Raw genomic sequence first — 24967 nt, forward strand, 5'->3', positions numbered from 1 at the left:
GGTTGGGATCCCGGGTGCAGACATGGCACCGCTTGGCACTCCATCCTGTGGCAGCCATCCCACATATAAAGTGGAGGAGGATGGGCATGGATGTTAGCTCAGGGCCAGTCTTCCTCAGCAAAAAGATGAGGATTGGCAGCAGTTAGCTCAGGGCTAATCTTCCTCAAAAAAAAAAAAAAAAGAAACTGACAAGTAGATGGAAATAGTGCATTGAAGGGACAAATACCAAGAAAATAAAGTCCAGTTTTTTGGTTCATTTTCTGGAATTTAGCTACATAATCTTCAACTAGACTATCTGATATTTGTATCAAAGATACAAATAATGCAAATGTCACAGCCCCCAGCAGAAAGGCACTTGCTGAGAATAGAGAAACTTCCTAGGAAACAATGTAAATGAAGCCCTTTGGGTGGTGGCCACCATCTTCCTAATTGAAGGTGAGAACAACAGTTTAGAAACCTCATGATTAAAAACAAAAGATCTGGGGCTGGCCCGGTGGCACAGCGGTTAAGTGCACACGTTCTGTTTCGGCAGCCTGGGGTTTGCTGGTTCAGATCCCGGGTGTGGACATGGCACCGCTTGGCACACCATGCTGTGGTAGGCGTCCCACATAAAGTAGAGGAACATGGGCACGGATGTTAGCTCAGGGCCAGTCTTCCTCAATTAAAAAAAAAAAAAAAAGACCTAAAACAACACAAGCATCCTAAAACAGTCCCTGTTTCTGCCACATCCCTTATAGTACACAGTTCAAGTAGGGATTCAGTTAATTGACGCTGGCCAGGGCCGATGTTTACAAAGCCTCTTAACTTGATTTATTTAAAATTAGACACCAAGGCTCAATAATTTTCTGGCTATTATTTAGAAAACAAAGCAAGCCTTGCTCTGGAATGCAGATTTTGATTTGGGGCATTATGGCAAGCAATTTAAGATGTTTATTAAAGTCGCTCTGACTTCAGTGATGGCAATGTGCCACTACAAACAATCTGATAATGTTGCAAAAAGAAACTGAAGAGCTTTCTTCCCTGATTCTATTAAAGTGCCTGGATTAATGGCTAACACATTCCTCCAGGCAAAAACCTTTGCATGTGGCTCATCTCATGGCTGTTAAAAGTAAAGGAGGAGAAGAAATAATTGGAGGTGAGACGTCCAGGTGGACGGGGAAACATTTGGCGGTTGAAATGGAGACTGTTCACTGCTTACTTGAGCTGAAAGGAACTGAATGTGAAAATCCAAGTGAAATCGTAGTCCCATTTCATCCAGGGTTAGCAAAATCTCAAACTAGAGAGCCAGCCCTGATGGCCTAGTGGTTAAAGTTAGGCACTGTCATCGCTTCTGCCAACTGGGTTTGGTTCCTGGGTGCAGAACCACACCCCTTGTGTGTCAGTAGCCATGCTTGGTGCCAGCTCACATAGAAGGACTTAAAACTAGAATATACAATTATGTACTGGGGATTTTTGGGGGAGGAAAACAAAAAGAGACACAGGAAGATTGATAACAGATGTTAGCTCAGGGTAAATTTTTCCCAGCAAAAAACAATAAAGAGACACGAGGAGCCGAAAGTGACTGAGTGGCAGGCTTAAGAAAAAACAACTCAAACTAGAGAGATTACAAATATTACCAAGTTACAGCACCATTTTTAGGACTCTCTCCTAGCCCTTGGGTTTTGGTTGAATTTTCTCTAAACCCACCTCCTGGTGGGGAAGCCACACCAGATTGATTGCATCTGGAGAAAAGCAAGCTGCCCTTCCTCCAGCCTAGGAACTTCACTTTTGAGACCTGAGTGCCCAAGAGCCCCTCTTTGGGTAAGGGGCAGAGCAGGAGAGCTCGAGCCCTGTTCTGGGCCCCAAAGAGGCAAAATAGGTAGGAGCTCGTTTGTAACTAGGGCTCTATTGCACAGGGACGCAGCTCTGACAGCCCCTGAAGGAAACCATGCAATGCTGCCTTCTTTCCTGCCTGCCTGGCAGCAGATGGCAGGGCATGAAGCTATTTAGAGAACAGTCTGAGTTTTTCTCCACCCCGGCTTCTGTTTGGGGCGGGGCTCAGAATCATCAGTCCTCTGGCAGTCCAGTGGTAGAGTGGGGCCCCTCTGGGATTCTCTGGGGCCTCAACCTGCTTTCCTCCTTGGAGAAGCAGTGCTCTGACCCTTCTGATTATCTGATGACTGGGCAGCCTTTGCCCCCCACCCGCCATGTGCCAGTGCTGGGCTCGGCAAAATAGGGGACGGGGTCCCTACTCACCAGGCTCTCTCTTTTTTTCTCTCTGTCACACACAAAGCCTTATATACAGGAAACCATTAGTACTCACCAGACATTTACCCAGTATTGTGCTCCTGTTGGCTTCAGGTTTGAGCGCTTGGCCTCACTTTCCGTCTGTCTTTCCTGCAGTTAGTCAGCAAGTGTTTGCTGAACACCTGCCTGCTGGGGGCTCGCATTGCTTAATGAAAAATGGGCTGAGACCTGCCCAAGGCACCGTGGAAGGGAGAAGGAAAAGGCCCCCAAACACTATCAAGGAGGTTTCTAGAAAGGAGGCACCAGAGCTGAATCTCGAGTGAGTACACAAGCTGGTTCAGTGGAGAAGGGGTGAGAGAGGATGTTCCAAGTTGATAGCCCAGCAAAGACGAAGGCATCGCAGACGAGGGCACACTGTGACTGGGGGCTGGTGGAGCTCTGTGCCTGAAGAGGTACTGTGTGGAGAATGAACTAGAAGGAGGGAGAGTGGAGGGAAAGACTGGTGAGCATGAGACCTGAAGGGAGGAAGAGGCAGGAGTGCAGCGCTGCTCTTTCCCATCTTTCAGCCTGTTTGTCAAGTGTCGTGATAGGTAGGTTATCTCTAACCCGATTCCAAACCCCACATTTTATGATGTATGATCATGTTTTCCGACGGAGCCAGTGATCCACCAGGACAGCCTGCTCGTGGGGCCATGGGGTCAGGATCAGGACATGCTATTTGAAGTGGGGACCATCTGGATAGACATATATCCTTCTCCAAATGCCACCCTGTCCATTGAGTATGTGCCTCAGAATATGTGGCACTGCCAGCGGGGAAGATGCTGGTTTGAGGTAAAACTAAAACACAAGTTGAAGTTGTTGTTGCAACAGCAGGTAATGCCAACCTACAACACACCTGGCTGGGCCCAGGGGGTGGAAGCAGGGGCTCCCTGAGGATACTGCTGGGAGAGGGGGAGCTGAGGTAGCATCTGTCCCTCTGACTCGTGTCTCTGCAAAGCTCTGGCCTGGGACTGGCTTTGCCTGAACTGTGTGGGGATCCGGTGGTTCCAGGCATCAAGCAGGAGCGCTTAATGAAGTAGAGGAGGGAATACCTGCATTCTAATCCCCTGGGGAAGCTCTGAACTTGAAAAGTCAGGTGGGGGGGATTTTCGCTCACCAAATAGCCCAAGGGCTGCTCAGTGTACACTGGATTGGACTTGATCTCTGTGGCTCCCTGGCTCAGGAGGACCTGGGAATAGGAATGTCAAGTTTCAAGGAGGCAATTACATGCAGTTGAATTTTTTTTTTCTTGAGGAAGATTAGCCCTGAGCTAACATCTGCTGCCAGTCCGCCTCTTTTTGCTGAGGAAGACTGGCCCTGAAGTAACATCTGTGCCCACCTTCCTCTACTTTATATGTGGGATGCCTGCCACAGCATGGTCTGATAAGTGGTGTGTAGGTCTGTACCCAGGATCTGAACTGGCAAACCCTGGACTGCCAAAGCAGAACATGTGCAAACTTAACCACTGTGCCACCAGGCTGACCCTTGTGCAATTGAATTTAAGGAAGACCTTTTTAACCCAGATGGCTTAGCACTGGGTTGCTTTCAATTTTTAAATTTTTTATTTTATGTTTTTGCTGAGGCAGATTTGCTCTGAGCTAACATCTGCTGCCGATCTTCCTCTTTTTTTTTTGTATGTGAGCTGCCACCACATCATGGCCACTAACAGAAGAATGGTGTAGGTCACCACCTGGAAACTGAACCCGGGCCGCCAAAGCGGAGTGTGCCAAACTTAAACACTGGCCACCAGAGCTGGCCCTAGGTTGTCTTTTAAATGACAGGCTCTCTGTCACTAGAATTCAGAGGCTCTCTTAGAGAAGGTTGGGCAAGATGAGTTTTCACACCCCCCATCCCCGAACCCTGAGGTCCTATCACCCTGAGGTCCTATGCGGCTCCTCAGATGAGGGCTGAGCAGGAAGCAGGATTGATGGTGCAGGTTGGTGCCAGTCCCGTCCTCTTTCTTGACCAGAAGAAAGTGCTCCTGGAGGGGAGAGGGCTCCCTAAGTTTTGAGTATCCCCTCTGATTCCTGATGCCTCTACAGGGCACACTGCTCCCCCTTTGACATTGGCCCATTTGTGAGTCTCTCACTGAATGAGGCAGCTATCAGGCCCGCCCACAGGCCCTTCTTCGCAGGCCTCCCAGACTTCCCTCAGTAAGCTAACGGGCAGGAATATTACAGTTGGCATGTGGGCAGCAAGGCTTCGTATACCAAGCGCCTGTCACCAGAATGAGGCAGTCACCAGAGCCCCAAAATAGCGGTTCAGAATATCCACAGGTGCAGGTTTATTTTGCTGAGTCACTTTTCTCCCTTGGCTTCTCCTGCAAACCCTGGCTGCTCTTCTGAGTTTCACATTGATTACAACATTCAGTCTCTAGCAATGGATCCTTTCTTCTTTGCAAAAAGGGGTGGGGGTAAGGAGACAGGAGCAACGGCCTATTTATCTCCCTCCAGGCTCTTGGGGTACAAGGTTTCAGGTGTACAGGATGGCCACCAAAGAAACCCGGAATGCTGGGAAGGTGGGTGTTTCTCAGGCCCAGGCAGCTGACTGTCACAGGCATTGCATGAGCTGCAATGACAACCAGCTGTTTACAACCCATCCCTACCCCAGCCCTACCAGGGGGAGCTGCACGTAGCCAGTCCTCACCCTGACCCCAGAGTACCGTCGTCCTGGCTGGGCATGGCGAGGTCCATGAGAACTTGTAAACAACGGGGCTTTACCGGCTCAGATTCCAGAAAGTGAGTTAGGAAACAAAGGGCTCTGGCTCCTGCCTCTGGTCTGCAAGCGTTAGAGCATTCTTTGCCTAAACCTCCACCTCGCCCGCTCCTCTAACACCTTCAGTGGCTCCTCATTTTGCCCACTTCACATCCATGCCCACTTTGCACCTCTCAGCCACCCCACCTGGCCGGCCCGGCAGGAACTCTCGTCCTCATATAACAAATGAGGAACCTGAGGCCCAGAAAGGGACAGAATATAATTCCATAATTCTCCGTTACCTAAAGGACCACAAGATTCCATTTCTAGTCACTTTCTCCTTCATGGCGCATTCATGGATGAATTCTCTGGACCCGAGTGGCCACGTGTAGCTAATGTTATCTGAGGACGGAGGGAGAATAAGGGGGATCACCCACTGAACACAAACCCCTACACCCGGGGCAAACCCACCCTAGAATTGCCGGTACCCAGAACACAGAAGCCCCCAGTCCTGCCAGCAAGGCCTAGGCTCCACTCCCAAGCCTGGAGGACGGGTGCCTCACCTTCCTTCAGTGCCTCCAGGCTCTGCTCCATGTTTAACCCTGTTGCTGTCCCAACCAGACTTGGTGTCTCACCCCATGATCAGACCCACGGCTAATGCTATGCTCCCACTGCCCCCCTCACCTGTTGACAGGTGAATTGGCAGCTACGGCGGCATTCTGATTATGTGAAGGCCCCACACTGAGTGGGTAAAGCTTTGTCCTTCTCTCACTCTGCCCAAGTCCAGTCTGGAGGTTTACCTAGCCCCATCTGCCAGCTGGCCCCGCCTCACCCAGCAGGCCTTGAATTAAAGGGCCCTGGCAGGCTCTCACTTGACCCTCACTGACCACATCCTCTGACCATGGACCCTCCCCAGGACCTGGATTTTCGAGATCACAGTATCTCTAACCTCTTCTCCCGTTGTACAGATGGGGAAACTGAGGTACGTCAAGTCAGTGGCAAAGAGAAGACTAGGACCTTGGTCTCCTCGCTCCTGGGTCAGCCATATTTCCCTACAACACGGTGCAAAAAACTTAGGGGGTGCCATTAACAATAATAAAAAGAAGCCTTGAGTTTGAGTTTGATTTGGGAGACCTAGGGGAGTCATGGGTGCCCCAGGAAAGGCAGAGGGCCAATGTGAATCCTTTCATCTTTTTATGTCTTAGAATGGCTTCTTTTTGCTTAACATTATGTTTGTTGTTGCAACAAAGCAGTTGTACATTTTTGAATGTAGCAGGGGTTCCTCCTGTATTCTTTTTTTTTTAATTGTAGCAAAAAAACACATAACGTAAAATTCACCCTCCCAACAGTTTCCAAGTGTACAGTATGATATTGTCATCCATGTGCACACTGCTGTGCACCAGATCCCCAGAACCCCCATGCTGCCTCTGTACCCACTGAACAGCTCCCACCTCCTCAGCCCCCAGCCCCTGGCAACCACCCCTCCACTTCCTGTTTCTATGAGTTTGACTACTTTAGATACCTCATCTAAGCAGAATCGTGCAACATATATCTTTTTGTGACTGCTCATTTCACTCAGCATAATGTGTCAAAGGCTCACCCACGTTGTAGCATATGTCAGAATTTCCTTCCTTTTCAAGACTAAGTAATATTCCATTGTATGCATTTATCACATTTTCTTTATCCATTCATCTATTGATGGACATCTGGGTCACTTTCACCTCTTAGCTAGAGTGACTAGTGCTGCAACCAATGCTAATTCTTTAGATGCTCACCTGAATCAGCAAATGAATGCTCTTTGAGCCTCAAAGAGCCCCACGACATTTGGAGTTTTGTTCAGCCTTGGATTGGAACACGGGATGCAACTCGCATGGTTGGAAAGGGGCTGCTGCAAAGGAAGACAGGTGCAAGGCCGGGGTCTAATATCCTGGTCACTGGCTGGAGCCCCCTTTCCATTGCTCTTACACTGCAAGGGTGAGCATTTTGGGGTTGTGGGGACAGTCTTGGATCTGCTCCAGTTTATACACAATAGTAAATCACTTGTCAGCACCAACCCTTTGCCTGGGACACAGCGCTGCATGGTGGAGGACACGAGGCCTCCCACGAGGGTTGCCAGGTAAAACACAGGATGTGATATTTGGAACACACTTACACTAGAGAATTATTTGTTGTTTGTCTGAAATTCTAATTTCACTATGTGTCCTGTATTTTTATTTGCTAAATCTGGTAACCCTATCTCCTAATACACTGAAGGTGTTCCGCATGAGCCAGCACCAGGGCCTCTGCATCCCAACCCAGGTTCCCTCAGGATGGTTAGTGAGGATGCTTCTGACCTCCAGGCCTGGCCTGGAGCCCTGGGTGTCAAGCACCACCTTGCCTTCAGCTTGCTCCTTAAGCCACTCAGTTGACTGAGCCCTCATCCTTTCCTCTCTCCCTTTGACTCTTGGCAGTGAGTCTGCCTGAAGCCCAAAAGGCTGCCCTAAAATCCATATTTTATGATCTCTTCTTTTATCAGGCAACCCCTAAATGGTGATCCTGAAGCCTCATATCCTTCTGCCTCAGTCTCTTACCAGGGGATGAAGAGTGGGCGGCTGGGGCAGACACACGCAGGGGCAGCTGGGGACCTGGCCTTCATGGTGAGAAGGAGTTGGCCCTCGTGGATGGGTTTGGCCAGGTGAGGCTGAAGCATGGGAGTCTCCTGTGAAGGGGAGGTTAGCTGTGCCACTTTGAGCTGGGTCTATGGTACCTCTATGTCCAGAAATCTTCATTTCCAAGAAAATGGGCCTTTGCTGCCTCCTCTGGCAGCTCTGCGCACAGACAGAGGTGCGATAAGAGGGACCACCGAGGCCAGCTCTGGGAGCGTGGAGTGCTCCCTCTCCAAACCACTGTTGACTTCCTTTCTTTCTTTGGCAGAAGGCAGGGCCTGGGTCTCCTTGGCCTACTCACCCCACCCAAGGTGGGCACACAGCAGGCCTCAGCCAATGCCTTTTTCTCCCAGGAGCCCTCTTGCCCCTTAACTGAACTGGCTCCCTGTTCCTGAAGGCTGATAGAGAAGATCCTTCTCTGCGCTAGCTGGCAAAGGGCCGTGGAGAGGGAGGCACTGGTGTGTAGCGGACGACGGGGACTGGAGTTCTGAGACTGGGGAGTGCAGGGTTGGCCTTGGCCCTGAGGGCCTCGGGCCTTGGAGCTGGAGGCATCTGGGCTGGGGCCCAGCAGGCAGCAGATGGCGCCCCAGACCCTACCTTGCTGGAATTTAGTGAGAACAATGGACGTTCAGGGCAGGCCAAGGAGCTCTTTCCTCTCCCCACCCCCACGAGCCTTACACCCATTTGCAGCACAGTCTCAGTGCGTAATTGCACATTGCTTTGGAATTTCTGATTAAAGTTTGTTTCCCATACTGGCCTGGTCTCTCCATAGGGCCATGTGGTCATCATAGTGTCCCCAGGGCCCAGCAGCAGGTGCTCGGTGAGAGATGAATCAATGCAGGCGTGACTGAAGGGTGGATGAGTGGACATTCCCTCCACTGGGAGAGAACTGGCCCTCCAATGAGGGAGCTGCGACCAGGTCAGCCCACACTCCTCCTGTTCTCAGGGGCGGGGACAGCAGAGGTGGGACAGGGGCGCGAAGGCCTAGGAGCACTGATCAGCTGGGAGACCCCTGCCCTAGAGCAGCCAGGTGGACTTACACCAAACCGGTGCAGAGAGGGAGCCCAGAGAAACTTGGGCTGAATGAGGGGCCAGGCCTGCTCCTCAGCCCCCTGCCTTCTCCTGGGAAGGAGGTCAGGGAGGGGTTCCTCATGGCTGTCTGTCCCTCACTCCACACAAGCATAGGTCAATCCAAGGCAACTCAGAGGACAGCTGACAGTCTCTAGGGCTGCACTGCCCAATTGAGTAGCTACTAACCACAGGGCTATTGAGCTTGAAATGAGGCTGTTCCGAATTGAGATACGCTGTAAGTGTAAAACATACACTGGATTGCAAAGACTTAATACAAAAAAAGAACAAAAAGTTTCATTAATAGTTATTTTATATTAATTACATGTTTGATCATATTTTGGATATAATTGGTTACATTAAAATACATTAAAATTCATTTTACTTGTTTCTTTTTACTTTTTTAAGTGTGGTTCCTAGAATTGCATGTGTGGCTTGTGTTGTATCTCTATTGAATGCTGCTGCTTCAGACCCACAGGTGCTTTGACCTCTCCGGTCCCACATTTATCAGCTGGGTCAGCTTTTGGGGGTGGGCCTTGCAGCGCGGGACCCTGCAACACTCTTCTGGACCGCTGGGGCTAAGTGGGCCTGGTGTTGGGCTGGCAGCGGGAGGAGGAGGCTGGGGTGCTGAGCCCAGGGCAGCTGGCCCAGAGCCGACAGCCCCAAGCCACAGGTAGGTGGGCTGGCCACCCAGGAGCCCCCAGGTCTATTTCTGACACCTTCTGCATTGTGGAGTCACAGAACCCTGGATCTGGAAGCGTCCTTGGGGACCTACCATCTATCACACCGCTGAGAAAATGGGCAATTCTCTGCGGTAAACAACTGTCAGGGCCCCAGGAGCTAGATTCCTTGAGTCCCAACTCTACCCCTTTCCACACAGCCTCCTCCTGGACTCTCAGAGGATCAAGACCCTCCATGCATAGCTTGATCCATCTTGGCATGTGCCAAGCCAACCACCAAGAATGGTCGGTGTCCCTTCCTTCCATCCAGTCCCCTTGGACAAGCAACAGTTTATTCTTCAGGTTTCCACTGCCTGGAAGCTCAAGGAGGGCAGGGTCCTGGTGACACACACGGTACACAACCCAGAACATTGGCAGAGCAAGGTGCGTGGTCAATAGAGTCACTGTTGAATGAACAATGAATGAATGGTGTTACTTCCTCAGAGAAACCCTTCCTGAATGCCCCCCGTCCACAGATGAGCCCAGGCCTCCCTAACTCGCAGCTCCCTCAGCGTCTTTGCCCCTGCTAGACTGTGAGCTGCCCCAGGGCAGTGGGGGCGGCTACATTCCCCATACCTTCCAGAGCCTGGCACAGAGCAGGTGCTCTGGAAAGAATGAATAAGAAACAAATGTGGGCAAAAATCTTCCCTGATCTAGCAACAGATGCCCGAGGTGCCTCCCAAACCTTCCCACTGTCCCAGGTAGGCGGCTCAAGGAGGTGGGAAAGTCCAGCAGTCCTGCCTTTGATGCTGAACTTCACCTCTTACCGGGTGTGGCTGTGGGTATCTCCCTCACCCACTCTGAATTCCAGGGGACGCCAACAATGGAGAGGAGCAAATGAAATCCTGCCCTTAAGCACGGCCCCTGGTGCATACTGAGTGCCCACTATGACCATCACTCTTAGACTCCTTAGGAGGTAGCAGCAGGTCCCTTGGGGCACCCAGGGAACACCTGCTATTTCACTGAGCCCACTGCTGGGTATGTATATAGGACTCCCTACCCGACTCAGTGCAACAGAGCCTCACACCAGCCAGCACAGAAAACATTGCTTTATTAACTGCGTTTGCCAACACACGAGGAGAGCAAAGGGCTCCTTGAGACACAGGCCCAGGCGGGGGCCAGGGTCTGGAAACCCCCATGAGTGAGCAGGACAGGATGGGAGTGGGAGCTACGCAGCAGGGCAACACAGAATCATGCAGGGCACGGCGGGCACTGGCCACCCCATGGCGGCCATACATTCTATTGCTCATTAAGGGTAGCGAACATGGACAATGTACAAAAAGGAGAAATAGGTCTTTGCGTTAATGAAAAATACATTTTTTCTCTACAAAGGAATCTTTTCTAATACAAGAAAATAAATATTGCAACATAAGCCAAAAATAATTTAAAATTGCTCTTTTCAATATATTTTCAGTATTTCTCTTGTATATTAACAAATGGCACATCACTTTCTTTGAAACAAAGACAGAAGGTGTCTCCTCCTGTGACATTCATATCATCCCCTCACCCCGAGCTGATGTGGAGCACAGAGTGCTGTGCATCTGAGGGACAAGGTGGCAGGAAGTGCCTTAAAGAACAACCAAAGGTCCCAGACTCCAGCCCTGGCTCTTTGGCCAATGTGGCCAGGTAGGCCAGGGGCATGGGAAGTGGCCTTCCCATGGGCCTTGCTACAGGCATCCAGACCATTCTGCAGAGGTGCAGGCATGGGCAGAGGTTGGCCACATCTGGCAGTGAGCAAGGAAATGCCAAGTCCAGCTGCTGCTAGTGTCTGTTAGAATTGGGCAGTTGATTCCGCAGGAATTGCCCCAGCAAGTCCCACAGCGTGCCCATACCCTGCACACGCAGACATACATGCACGTAGACACATGAGACGTGCCCTGGCACACCCCCCACCCGACAGTCCCACACCCATATCTGGAAACCGGGGTGGCTTCTCCAAGGAAACCAAGATCCTTACACTGCAAACGCTCACACACTGTCACAAAGTCAGAGCTCATTTAACAAAATAAACCCTTCTCCCTTTCTTTTCCTTATTTGTTTTAAAATACATTTACGATCCATAAAAATACTTTCCTTGCACATTATCCTTTCTCACTTGATGATGGGGAAGGAGGTGGAGGGCAGTCAGGATGGGGAGAATGGGGCCAACAGCCAGAATGAGTTATAGAGCAGCTTCTCCCTCCCTGAGGAGGGCCAGTGAGTGTGGACAGATGTGGTCGAGAGAAAGGTGTGCCTCAGCCTCTGGCCTGGAAAAGGGCTTCTGCCTTCTTCCCTGCTTCCCGCTTTACCCTCAGGGGTGGCAAGGCTGTCTGTCTACCCTGTAGACAGTAGGCTGGACAGAGAGTGAAGGTGCTGTGGCTAAAGGCAGAAAGGATAGCGGTGGGGACCGGCATCCTTGTCCTCCTTGCAGCCTGGCGGACATTCTAGAGGTGCACAGCTGCCTGGTAGGACAGCTCTAGGGTTTGGCCAGGGAGTGAAGCGGCCCCCACCAGCCAGCCAGACACCTGGGCTCTGTGCAGCACACGGGCTCCAGAGAAAGTCCAGTCCAAAGCAAGAGCCAACTGAGAAGAGGGTCGGAATCCAGAGGCCAACTTGAGCAGAGGCCCCCTGAAGAGTGCTGGCGGCCCCACCTGGCCCCTCTGGTCCAGACCCTGGCTAGACCCACGACACTCTCTCCCTGGTTCCCTCCCTGCTCCTGCCTCTAGGAAGCCAGACTCTGCCTCAGCATGGGTGAAGGGATAAGGGACAAGTGCTGGGTCTCCTGGACCTGAGCCATTCCTAGCACCCCCAGTTCTACCACCGGCAGAGTTTGGTTGTTCTTTAAGCTTGTCCCTTTGCTTCCTGCGAGGTCAGACTGGGCAATCCAGCACAGATGTGGTTGTGACCCGAGGTGACCCAAAGCACGGGGAAGGAGGAAGTTCTGTTCAAAGGCAGTAAACAGAGAATGGGGTTGGGACGCTGATGCTGACACTGCACTGGCCACTACTACCAAGGCGGGCAGGCAGACTAAACTCTACATGGCAGCTCATGCTGTCCCAACGCCCAGAATCCTTGAAGCCCTCTCTGAGTCCACTCCGACTGGACAGATTTGTCCGATTCTCTGAACTCAATCATATCTTTCTTTCCTGTTTTGCTAAAATTCACATGAAACTGAGTGTCGATGACAATGCCACTGTCGTACCTTGATAGTTTTGGAGTCGGGGGTGGGTGGTCAAGCTGCTACCCACCCCACTGATTTGCGCTTGTGTATCTGCGTGGGGAACCACAGGGTAAAGACTTTTGCCAGGCTGGTTTCGCTGTCAATATTCTTCCCCACTGTGAGTCTGAGTTTAGGAGAGCTCACAGGGGGCCCAGCCCAGGATCTGAAATCCAACACCGGGTTCCCAGTTCCAACAGTTCAGCAGCAGAACAGCATCCTCTTCCAAGAGCCTGGGCTCCTCTCCTTGGGTGTGTGCAATAAACATGTTTCTATACTTTGTTGCTAAAGAACTCCATTAAAAAAAAAAGTCCAAGTGACAAGTTGTCAGGTCCAGGCTGTGCTGTATTATGGTCAAAATATTCTTTGGCATCCATAGAATGATTCGATTGATTCACTGGACTTTTGCAAGGTTCTTGATGGAGAAGTTCTGGCTTTACCAGTGGCAGAAGTGACCCAGGAGTAATTCATAAAAGAAAAAAACATGTTTTCACTGAATTCCTTTTTCATTTGTTCCCTGAGCTATCACCCTGGGGCCACTCCACTGAAACTCTTCAGAGCAACTACCTGGGACCTGGGGGGGGGGGAGCGGGGAAGGGGAGACGTGGCGGAGGGGAGGACGGGCACAGCTGGGAAAGGGTTAAGGCTCAGAGGGACAGAGGAACCAGGAACATCCAGCAAGACTTAAAACAGCCCCGGCAGGCCACCACCGGCCGCCCTGGGCCCCGGGATCCCACTGCTCATTGGAGGGAGGAGTTTCCAAAAGGAAAACAAGGAAGAAGCTCATCTCGTAGCAGGGCTGGGAAACTTGAAAAGGCAAACGGTCTGGCCTGGTCAGCTGGCTGGGAGTGACCAGACTTCGGCCAAGACTGGCCCCAAAGGAAGGAAGGAAGTTGGAGCCCCAGAGCGATTCTCTGCGGCGTGCGAGTCTGAGCCCCACGCCCCTGTCTGGCCACTGGCCCTCCCTTGCAGCCCTCCACCGGCACTGGCGGCTGGCTGTTTGGGAGTCCCCTGAGTAAATGGCACAGCTCAGGAAGGATTCTGGGAACCCCTTCCCAGAGCCGCTGGGCTGGGCACTGGCAGGGGCGGAGCAGCAAGGGAGTGGAGGGTCGCGGGGTGGGCGGGCAGGCCTCAGATGATGTGGGTTGATCAGGAACGGCTGTGGTTCCCCTGGAACCGGCGGGCCCTCTGCGCCCCCTCAGTGCTTTCTCGTATAAGCTCGTTGTGCTTGTGACAGTGAGTAGACTCTGGCTGGGTATCACTTATTATACTTCCTTGGGGATCAGTGGAGTGCAGCAGGACCCCCCAAATAGACCCCAGTGGGATTTGGGGGCAAGGCGGGGCAGGCCCTGGGCTGGCCCATCTGCCATGAAATAATGCCCAAACGACAGTCTGTGTCACCCAGTGGCAGCAGGCTGGAGTCCTGAGCTCTTCCTCACCTTGCCTACATCTAGCCAGGAGCCCAGCAGTGCCACGTGGGCCAGGGCGGGGATGCTGCCGCAGCAGGGATGGTGCACAGGGCCTAGTATGGTCCTCGTGGCCAGAGCCGTGGAAGGAATCCTAATGTCCTAGGCCAGCACAGAGGAAAGACAACAGTGTGGAATTCGAAACTCTCTCTATATTAAAAATAAAACCACAACAGAGTGGCAGCCTCGAGGGTCTGAGACACTCAGCAGAGATTGGAAATGGCAGTTGTGACTAGGCTGAGGCCTCGTGGGGGGACCAGGGCAGGGCCCAGGACAGGGGCAGGGGTAACTTAGGAAGCCAGTACCCCCATGCGGACCACCTCCTCAGTCCCTGCTTCCCGGGGACCCCGCTGCACCCCGCTGTCCTCGGCCTCCACATCTGAGTCGCTCATCTCCCCATCAGAGAAGTAGCCATCAGTCTCAGTGTCAAAGTGTAGGCTGACCTTTGGCCTCTCGGCCACAGCTGAAGGCGGTCCTGTCCCAGCATCAGGCCTGGCGCCTGGTGATCTCCGGGTTCCCTTGCTCTCACGGGGCAGCCGGAGCCGGCTTGAGGGCTTGGGGCTCGCTGTAGGGCCAGGCACTTGGACATTCAAGTCGGCGGCCATTGGGGCCGCCTCGTCCGGGGTCTCGGGGGCCAGCGGTGGGGGGCTGTCAGGGGCTGCTGGGACAGGACAGTCCCCAGCTGTAGGACTGGATGGCAGGTGAGAAGGTGTTCGCCGTGGTGGTTTCCTGGCAGGTGTCCCTTGACCCCCTTTGCCGCTGCCTGCATCCTGTCCCCAGGGTTTCTTCTGGGGTTTGTCTGGAGTCGTCCGTGAACCAGGCCCGTCCTGTGGTGGTTTCTTCTTGGCAGGCAGGCGGGTGCGGCCGCGGGCCTTCCTGGCAGGGTCGCTGGGTCGCAGCGAGGGGTCCCGCATGAAGCTCAGCAGTGTCTCCTCGTCTTGCAGCAGCTCCTCTGACAGCAGCCCCGGAGCGGGATCTTCACGGTGCCCATTGTTTAGCGACCACTCACTCATGGCCATGTTCTCTGCTGTGATCTGCACGGACTGTGCCAGCCAGCTGTTAAAGAAGGTGCCATCGATGGGGAAGGAGGTGGACAGGCCTGGCCGAGGAGAGAGGAGCAGGTGAGAGGCCAGCACGTGTGCGTCCCACCCTCTTGCAGAAAGCCCTCCTTGGCCCTCGCCAGCAGGCCACTGTGCGCCTTTCTCCCTCTTTCCCTCTGTGCTGGGCCCACTTGAGCCATCTTGTTTCATCCATTCCTCCCACCAACACCACCAAAGTGTACGGTCCACGCCATTTACCCGTCTCCCTAGGATATCCTACTCTCAGAACTGGGTTCATAATTTGTGGAGCTGAGTGCAAAGTGAAAATGCAGGCTTCCTGTTCAAAAATTATTTAGAATTTCAAGGTGGCAACAGTAGAGCATTAAACCAAGTGAGGGCCCTTTGAGACTGCAGAGGTGCAGTGCACACCCATGAAGCTGACCCTGCCCAACACCACATCCTGGGGGCGCAGAGGATGGAAGAATGGAGAAAAATGCCCTCCGGCCACTAGGGGGCGCTGGGTTGCCTCAGAGCTTCCAAAGCAGGAAACTGGGATAAGGGTGTCAAGCATGAATAGTGCAGTAGGTATATCTGGGTAGAAGGTCCCTCTAGGACATCAGGGCCAGCTCTAGCTACAGGCCCTCCCTCTTTTACTGAGGTCTTGGGAGGGGCAGCTGGTGAGACTGAGTCTCCCATTAGACACCCAAGTTGTCCCCTTCCTGAGACTGAGGGAACTAAAAGATGACCGGGGACTTTGGTGCTGGAGGGGAGGTCTAAAAGAGGTCTCCACCACAAATCCCTGAGAAGTGTTCTAGAGGAAGCACGTGACATCCTGGGAGATAGAGCCCAAAGCTGGGGGCCTCTCAAGAACTGCTCTGGGGCTGGCCCCGTGGCTGAGTGGTTAAGTTCGCGCGCTCCGCTGCAGGCGGCCCAGTGTTTCGTTGGTTCAAATCCTGGGCACGGACATGGCACTGCTCATCAAACCACACTGAGGCAGCGTCCCACATGCCACAACTAGAAGGACCCACAATGAAGAATACACAATTATGTACCGGGGGGCTTTGGGGAGAAAAAGGAAAAAAATAAAATCTTTAAAAAAAAAAAAAGAACTGCTCTGCCTAATGGGACAACAGTAAGGAGGCTAGTAAAAGCGACGATGGGCTGGGCCAGTGCCGGTGTCCACTTCTTTGGGTCTCTCTAGGTGGCTTCAGGATGGTTTGCTGGTACTGAAGAGAGGGCCCATTTAAGAAGACGCTGGCAGTGGGACAAGGATGGAGAATTCTGGCAGATCCTCAACTCCCTGCATGGGGCTGGGTTCCTAGAAGGGCCCAGATGGCCTTGAGGTCCCGTAAACGCCTCTGGGAAAATCTAGCATTCAGGACCCTAACCAGGGAAATGAGGGGCAGTTCCTGAGCTCCTGGACCCAGCCTCGAGGTCTACAAAAGGGGAATTTCTCAGGATGCCAGACCAGGCTCTTACACCCTAGTCTCCTTTATGGCTGGAAAGTATGAGCGCCTGGGCAAGGAAGGGCCTGGTTACCCTCTTGGGCCTCCCACTCTGTGCAGTGGGGGTGCTGGTGGTCCCTGCTGACCTTACATGGAGGGCTGCAAGTGGAGTGATGGTGTGAGCTTGGCTGTGTCTGCCAGGCCAGTGTGGCCACTCACTCACCCAGCTGCCCCAGGACTGAGTCCGGCCCCACTTTCACTTTTTCTTTCTTCTCAGGGCTGCCTTTTGGGCCCTCGCGCCCTTTCCTTTTCGAGTCGCTCTTCTTGCCCTTTGCTCTCCTCCCAGACCGCTCTGCATCAGGGAAAGAGACAGTGGGAGGGAGGTATTTACTCCGAGTAGCCTCACCGAGAATAAAGATCACTGCATGTTCTCCCAGGAGTCTTCCCTCACCTGGGGCCCCACCTTCCAGGTCACCTCACCATGCCTCTGTGCTCCAGGCTCAGAGCTGTGGGGGGCCTGGGATAACTGAGGCTCCAGTGAGTCAGGGGGCAGCCGGTATGGGAGAGAGGGCTAACTGCCCACTGCTGCTCTTGAGGCACTTAGGGAGGGCACAGGGCCACGAAGAAGGTGGAGGACCACCCTGTAGGACCTGGACTGCAATCTGATCTACATGGCCTACAGATCTTGGGAGAGTCCTGAGGGGTGGGAAGGTTGGTTGGAGCTGAGTGGACAGGGCAGGGCCTTGAATGCCAGGCTGAGGAGTCAGACATGAAGATAGAACACTATCAGAGGAGTCCAGAGGCTTGGGTTCCAGTCCTGACACAGTAGTCAGGCCCCTTGAATAAGTCTCCTGCCTTGGTCTCCTGGGCTGCTTTCGAGGTCAGAGAGTAGATGGGAGATTCGGGGGTGCACACCTGGCCCTCATATTCTTTCAGTCCATGACCACTTAGATCTAGGGAGCCAGAGAGAACACTGGAGTACAGGAGGGACATCTGGAAAGGGGAGGCCTAGCTACCAGGAACCTTCTCCCAGCTTCTCAGCCAGAGGCTGGAGGGCTTCCTGAATAAGGGGTTAAAAGAGGTTGAGGGTGTGACCTCATCTCCAGGAATCTTCTAGCTCTGCTGTTAACTCCTTGTGCAACTTCAGGCCAGGCCTCAGCCTCCTTATCTATAACATGGGACCAGCGTCTGGAAAGTTTGGAGGGAGCTTTCTGAGGTCCCCCACTGCCCTCAGGATAGTCTCCTTCCAAGAGCCGCAAGACCTTGCACATCTGACCCTGGCAACCCCTCAGCCTCACTTCAGACGTCTTCCTTCTATCCTGGTGGCAGCTACGCCAGCCTCCTTCCAGCTTCTCTAACAAGACAAGCTCTGGCCTCTAGGTTTCCAAATATGCTGTTTCCTTATCCTGTCCTTCACCTGGTTCAGCTCACAGCCTAAATATCACTACCACTGGGAAGCTGTCTCCAGCCCTCTGGCCAGGTGGGCCTCAGCAATATGCCTGTAGCCCGTGTTCCACCTCAGGGGTCAAGCGTCACAACACTGAAGGCATCAGCTTTGGGCAGAGGCAAACTAGCCTTCTCTCCAAATGCCCTGCCTGGAACAAAGGGCTGCCTGTTGCTGCCACTCAGGTCTGGGAGCTGTAAATGTCCCTGGACTCAATGTGGAGATACAGACCCACCAAGCTCTTGATCGTGTTTCTGGAATCCTGTGCCTGAGGGCACTGCACGTCTTGCCACTCTCTGCTGCCTCTCCTTCTGTAGCTGGATGTGTGGCCACAGCAAGATCCTAGGACGCCTGAGATGTTGTTCCAGAATCACCGTTGCCGTGAAGCCATCCCTGATATGGCTGTCATTGCACTGGCACCAACTGCAGCCCCTTGGGCACCACTTTCCTTTATCTTTCCAGATGGTGAGCTCTAAAAGGGCAGGAACCTGGTCCGTTCAGTCCGTGGCAGCATGCCCTGCAGTGTCTAGCACAGGACCCGGCACTCTGCTGATGCTCAGTTAGTGCTCATTGAAAAATTAACAGACAAGAGGGAACCCAGAAAATTCTGGCAGCCAGGAAGGTGCCATACTCTTGGGAGGGCATGGTGAACTCTGACCCCTACATGGCCATGACCTGGCCTGACCCAGCAGCTGTACTTGGCAGTGCTGGATTCTCGGGCCAGAGTGGGCAGTGATCCCAGGGTGCAAATGAGGCAGCTCGGCTCTCGGGCAGAGCTGTGCTGGCAGTGGCGGCTCCTGGCTCAAGATCTCTCTCCATCCAGCTATTTCTGCTGCAAGAATTCAACATGAGGGCACCATTTTTTGAGTTAAGCTTTGCCCTCCTTAACACGTCCGGGAAGGGCCTTGTGTCTGGAAATATGCACACAACTAACAGATGAGACCCATGTCAGAGCTTCTTCGGCCTTTGATTTCCAGATCTGTGAAATGCACGTGACGGCAAGAGAACAAGAAGAAAACCGAGAAAAAAAATGCTGGTGCAGGGCCTGAATGCCATCGGATGAGGTCAGAGACAAAGAATGCCCAGGTCCTTTTCCATCTCTGGGGCAGCTGCCTTCTTCAGGATTGACAGGCACACACACAGCACTTTAGGGAAGCCCGTCAGCTTTGGGCCCTTCCTGCCCAATACGTCTAGAGCCACTAGGACTCTGGGTTTGCACCCATCCATATGCAATTTACTCCTGAACCACTACGGCCCTGGCACTACCTGGGCGTCCCCAGTGAACCAGAAAGCTCCGTGAGAGCTGGCCTGATGCCCACATTCCAACATTCCAATCTCCAGCTCCTTGCCTACCAACATACAACTAGGGCCCTGGGAGGTCCCCATCTTGGCTTACTAACTGGACATGGAGGGTTGGGGTGGGGGGCCAGTGGCCCCTGGCCCCACACACATGCCCCCACCAGGCCCCGAAGACACATACCCTCCTTGGGCCCTAGCCCCTTGAGAGTGTGCACACTGAGAGGGGGCTGGCGGTGGGTAGGGAAGGTGCCTACCTCGACACAGATCTTGTTCAATAAGTTTCATCTGCAGGTGGAATATCTGCTCCTGGAGCTTGCAGATGGCGTGTTTCGTTCTTTCGCGCCTTGTCACCATGTAGCACAGATTTCTAACCTGAGGAAACATAAGAAAGATTTTCCACCTTACTCACGGGCAACTACCCCTGACCTCCCAGCTCTGGGGCCACTGCTGCCTGACCTGCCCAGGACATCTTGGAATCAGTTCCCAGACCCTGAGTGCATCCTCAACCCTGAGCTACAGTTCCCTGATCCAAGACACAGGCTGAGCACAGCCTTGGCCCTGTGGCCACTGGCTGAGCCAGAGTGGGCAGGGAGAGCACCTAGTTAGTTCAGACTGGTGACTCTCCCTTGTTCCTCTCGGCCTTAACTTCCTGGCCGAGTCAGCCACACTGCCCCCCTAAGGCCCTTCCAACTGGCTGCTCTCCCCTATACATGCAGTGCCCCAAGGCTGACTGGGGGCCTCATAAGGTCACCAAGTCCACCCGTCTTCCTCCTGTGCAAGGCCTCTTTCCCATGAAAGACACTCGTCAGCCACAAGCACCACAGCAAAAACCACCTCCGATCCTGCGACATGAATGGTCATGGCACATGGAGCAGAGACAACTCCAGGAGAACAGCTTCGAGCAGAGAGGCAATCCCTGACCCACCTGGGCCCAGCCTGTGGCTGACCCATGTCCACCTGCTACACTGGGACCTGAGCCAGGCCCACCCCTGCTTTGGCCTAGGCCCCCACTCCACATGGCCATGTTCGTTTAGCCAGAGACAGAAGCCATCAGGGAGAAGGGCAGGGGCCTCTCCAACTCCCGTAGGCCAGCTAGGAAGAAGAGCCTCTTAGCGCCTAGGAGACCAGTCTGCTTAGCCCACGGGACGTGGACCCACCCTGCAGCTGGTCTGGAAGCACCTAAAGGATGGGCTGTGTTGCTCCCTGTCCACCTGGCAGCTTTCCCCAGCGTGCCGTCCCTCAACAGCTGCTCTCAGGGTACATCACACTTCTGGGGCCAAGACCAGGCCCTCTCCTTTGAGACATTTCCTTGTTCTGGCATCATCTTCAGCTCAGTTTGGAGCCTCCAGAGCAGGGACAGCTGGCCAGGAGCTGCTGAACTGGAATTCTGGGTCCCATGAGGGTCTTTCCAGCTGGAGCTAATACCTCTGCCTCCAGCTGGGTTTCATCTTCAAGGCTGAGTTCAGTCTTCATGTCCTTAAGCTGCCTGGGGCTGACCTGTGGGTTCCAGAGCCCCCTCCTGTTATCATGACCACCATGTCTTGTGGCCTGCAGGTAGCCAAGAACAGACCTCTTTGCTGGCACAAGTGTCCTTGTCCCCTTCCTGAGCCTAGCTGTGAAGGAGATCCCAGGTCTGCTCCAGTCTCAGGCTTCCACAGGAAGGGCTCTGCATGGGCTCTTTGCAGTACTCCAGGCAGGTCGGGGCATCTCAGCCTGGACTGTGAACACCAGGCCATCCTCGAGGCCAGCACCTCCCCAAGGGGCAGCCGCCTGGGGAAGAGAGCCCTTGCCCTGGCATATGGGCACTGTCTGACTTCCTCTCAAACCCTGGGCTTCCTCAGGACCAGGATCTCCTTCTAACCAAGCTCGTTCCACGCGTCCCTAAACACAGGCTGCGGCTCTGTGAACTCATGTTGTGTTGTGCCCTAGGCTCAGCGGTGAGCATTGCCATTGGGGTCCCTTTCTTCTGAGGGCTTGCTGCCTAGCAAGGAGACAGATGCTGACCAAGCACTGACAGGACCCAGACTTGGGGGTGGTGAGAAGGCTTCCTGGAGAAAGGGGAAGCTAGGCCAAGTGGGAGTTACTCGCCGAGGGACATAGGCTGGGGACAAGGACCCAGAGTAAGGCCAGGCAGGGGAGAGGCAAGGTGAGGCTTTGTGGCTAGAGTGTCAGGCTTTGAGGCCTGAGCCAGGCCAAGGGGAGTTGAAGAAGGATTTAGTGGGGGTGGGTTGGGGTAAAGTGTCTGTAAGTGCTGAGACCCCGGAGTCATCCACAAGGAGCCAGCTCCTCATCTGCCCCCAGGGCTGAACCCTCAGTATCCCCATCAGTCCCTCCTGGTGACGTGACTCCTCCCCATCAGCTCCCTCTACTTCCAAGTCATCCCCATCATCTTCGCCTGGACAACTAGCCATTCTGCTACCCCAGAGCAATCTCCTTGAAATGGAAATGGAAATCTTCTTAAAATGTAAATTCTCCTCCCCTTAAAACCTCCAATGGCTTCTGTACTGGGTTCAATCATTCCCCCTGCCAAAATTTATGTCTACCTGGAACCTCAGATGTAATTAGTTAAGATGAGGTCACACCAAATATGAATGAACCTAAACCCAGTGACTAGTGCCCTTATAAAAGGCCATGTGAAGATATACAGAGAGAATGCCATGTGACGACAGAGGCAGAGACTGGAGTCATGGGTCTACAAGTCAAGGAAGGCCAAGGGTTGCTGGCAACCACCAGAAGCCAGGAGAGAGTCACAGAAGACTCTCCTTCAGAGCCTCTAGAGGGAATCAACCTTGCTGACACCTTGATCTCGCACTTTTGGCCTCTAGAACCGTGAGAAAACAAATTGCTGTTGTTTAAAGGCACCGAGTTTGTAGTACTTTGTCACAGCAGCCCTAGGAAACCAATACAGCTTCCTTCCTGTCACACCTAAAAAATCAGAGTCACAGCCCAAAGCCTTGCCCAACCTGACCTCCCACTGTCACCTCACAGCCTGGGTCTCACGGTCCTCCAGGCTCAGCTGCACTGCCCTCCAGTCTCCTTCTTTCGGCCTTGGGGCTTTGGTATATACTCAACTCTTAGCCCAGAATGCTCTTCACCCCTCTCTTCCCAAGGCTGGACCTCGTCCTTTAAGTCCTGGCTCAAATGTCATCTCCAAAGGCCTTCCTTGTCCACTGCATCTAAGCAGCCCAGCATTTTCTCCCTGCATCCTGGTCTGTTTCCTTACTGGCAATCACATGGCCTAGCACACATGGGGACAGTGGGGAATTCCACCGCTCTTTGGAGGCCTCAGAACAAATCAGTCAATATATGCAACCTGAAAACAGATCAGTCAAGGTCAAGCTTTTAAAAATTTTCTCAAACATGCTATTCTGGAGTTTACTCCACCCTTAAAGGCAACCTGTAAAGATGAGGTGGGGTTCAGAGTTGCAGAGATCTCCCCTAAAGAACCAAGAGTCATTCTTAACTACTTCCTATTAAAATATAGATGTAGTTATTTTTGTCTTCCATCTGAAACTCTAGAGCAAGGTTTCTCAAGGCAAGCCCAAAGGAATTACTGGCATCAAGATCCCTCAGGTGGCTGGTGAAAAACACAGATTCCCAGACTTGGGAGAATATGAAACTCTCTGGGGGTGGGGCTCTTAAACATACATTTTATATAGCACTGTGGCATCTGAGAACCGCTGTCCTCAGCCAGGGGCCTCTAAAGAGAGCTGCACAGGCTACTGAGCCAGAGTTTATCACGGTATAGGAAGAAATATTAGAACTTCCACTGGTATACTTTTTGATCACATTAGAAATTCTGATCACGTTTGTTTCACATCATATGGTGTTAGATATGAACGAGATATCAAAAATACAATATACTGCAAGTAAATGCTCAGGCTTTTTTCCTAATAAGGGTACACTACACAATCAGTACTATCCGGAGATTCCTGATATAGCATATAGAAATGCTTCCTTCTATGAGAATCCCAGTGATGCCAACATTCTTTGGCTGGTACATTGGTCACACGGTGACCCCTTATTCCCATCTCACCCTGGAATCATCAACTGCTTCTCTAATTTCTCCCAAGACTCTTGTTAACATAGCTACATTACCAAATGCTGTAGAATTCCTCTTCCATGATAGCTCTTGGGGACAAAGTATTGATACCACCTTAGAAGATCACCAAGGTCATCAGGCTCCTTACAGTGTCATTATTGTTTTTTCTGACTATAGAGATAAAATTCTTTAAAAAAAAAAAATCAGTACAAAAATGAATCAAGTAGAAAAGTCCCCAAAAACTCAGGCAAGAGTTGGTAATAAAAGCAGGTTTTAGGGGCCGGCCCGGTGGTGCAGCGGTTAAGTGCGCACGTTCTACTTCGGTGGCCTGGGGTTTACCAGTTCAGATCCTGGGTGGACATGGGACCGTTCAGAAGGCCATGCTGTGGTAGGCGTCCCATATATAAAGCAGAGGAAGACGGGCACAGATGTCAGCCCAGGGCCAGTCTTCCTCAGCAAAAAGAGGAGGAATGGTGGCAGATGTTAGCTCAGGGCTAGTCTTCCTCAAAAAAAAAAAAAAGGAAAAGCAGGTTTTAGATTTTGATGAAGTTGTTTTGATATCAGCAAGTTTTGCAGAGAGAACCTGGATGTGGGATGAGGAGGGGGGATGGATAGGGAGGACTCCCAGCCAGTTATCTTGAGCTAGAATGGACCACTACTGGGGAATGCACGGGAAATGGGGAGGTTGTGGGAGGAGCAGGCTTGGATCTGTGGGCGTGTTGGGCATGAGCCTCTGGAACTCAGAAGGGAGGCGTGGGCTGAAGCCAGCTTCCTGATGAGGAGCAGAGCCATGGAGCAGATGCAGCACTGAGAGGTCAGGCAGGTGTGGTGAATGATCACTGGGACCAAGGCACTCAGAGAGGGAGCAGGACAACCAGGTTATTAAGGGGGGATCTGGTCAGAGCATCCACAGAAAACGTATTTCAAGACCAAGAGTGGAGCCGGCCATGGCTGAGTGGTTAAAGTTCCACACACTCTGCTTCAGTGGCCTGGGTTTGCAGGTTCGGATCCTAGGCGCAGAGCTACTCCACTCATCAGCCATGTTGTGGAGGCATCCCACATACAAAATAGAGGAAGATTGGCACAGATGTTAGCTCGGGGCGAATCTTCCTCATCAAAAAAAAAAGAGAGAGAGAGAGAGACCAAGGGGATGTTTGACTATGGCAAACACTGCTGAGAAAGCTAGGGGATGAGGATGGAGAAGTGGCCACTGGATGGACGTAGGGAGATGGAGGCTGCTGGTGGCCCTGGTGGAGGGTTCTGGAGTATGGTGGTGGCAGGAGCCTGGCCAGAGTGGGAAGTAAGAGCAGTGAGGGAATGACAGGAAAGGAGAGATGGGGATAGAGGTGGAGAAACCTACACTAGCGGGAGATGGGGAGGGAGGACTTGCTTCCAAAGATGGGAGAAGGTGAAAGATTCAATGCTGGTGGAGTCCTGGAGATGGAGAGGAGATGAAGAAAAGACAGAGCCTCTGGAGCTGCAGGGTGTGGGCTGGGGGGGCAGGGAGGAGATGGAAGGAAAGGGCAGAGAATGGATGCAGACAGCTCTGCTGGCACAAAGTTGCAGGGTTCTGGTCTGAGGAGCAGCAGGTGAGGTTGTCTCCTAAGAGAACGGGGAGCCCTGAAGAAGGTGGAGCAGGGTGGA

At 52.8% G+C, this 24967-nt stretch overlaps 1 protein-coding gene across 28 annotated transcripts in view; it reads right to left on the minus strand.

Annotated features, from left to right (window-relative positions):
- Window positions 1-10425: 10425 nt before the first annotated feature.
- JADE2 (jade family PHD finger 2) overlaps window positions 10426-24967 on the minus strand; it is a 51801-nt gene continuing 37259 nt past the window's right edge. For 14 of the 28 annotated variants that reach the window (XM_070570984.1, XM_070570972.1, XM_070570968.1 and 11 more), the window contains 4 exons: window positions 19536-19653; window positions 18218-18454; window positions 16762-16890; window positions 10426-15152 (listed from right to left, as the gene is read on the minus strand). In XM_070570984.1, coding sequence (XP_070427085.1) covers window positions 14344-15152; window positions 16762-16890; window positions 18218-18454; window positions 19536-19653 — 1293 coding nt within the window. In that variant the 3' untranslated portion in view covers window positions 10426-14343. The remainder of the gene's footprint in view (window positions 15153-16761; window positions 16891-18217; window positions 18455-19535; window positions 19654-24967) is intronic. The other 14 variants (XM_008510120.2, XM_070570982.1, XM_070570979.1 and 11 more) reach the window with 2 other exon arrangements.

Source organism: Equus przewalskii, chromosome 13 (genome assembly GCF_037783145.1).
Source record: "Equus przewalskii isolate Varuska chromosome 13, EquPr2, whole genome shotgun sequence".
Taxonomy (NCBI): domain Eukaryota; kingdom Metazoa; phylum Chordata; class Mammalia; order Perissodactyla; family Equidae; genus Equus; species Equus przewalskii.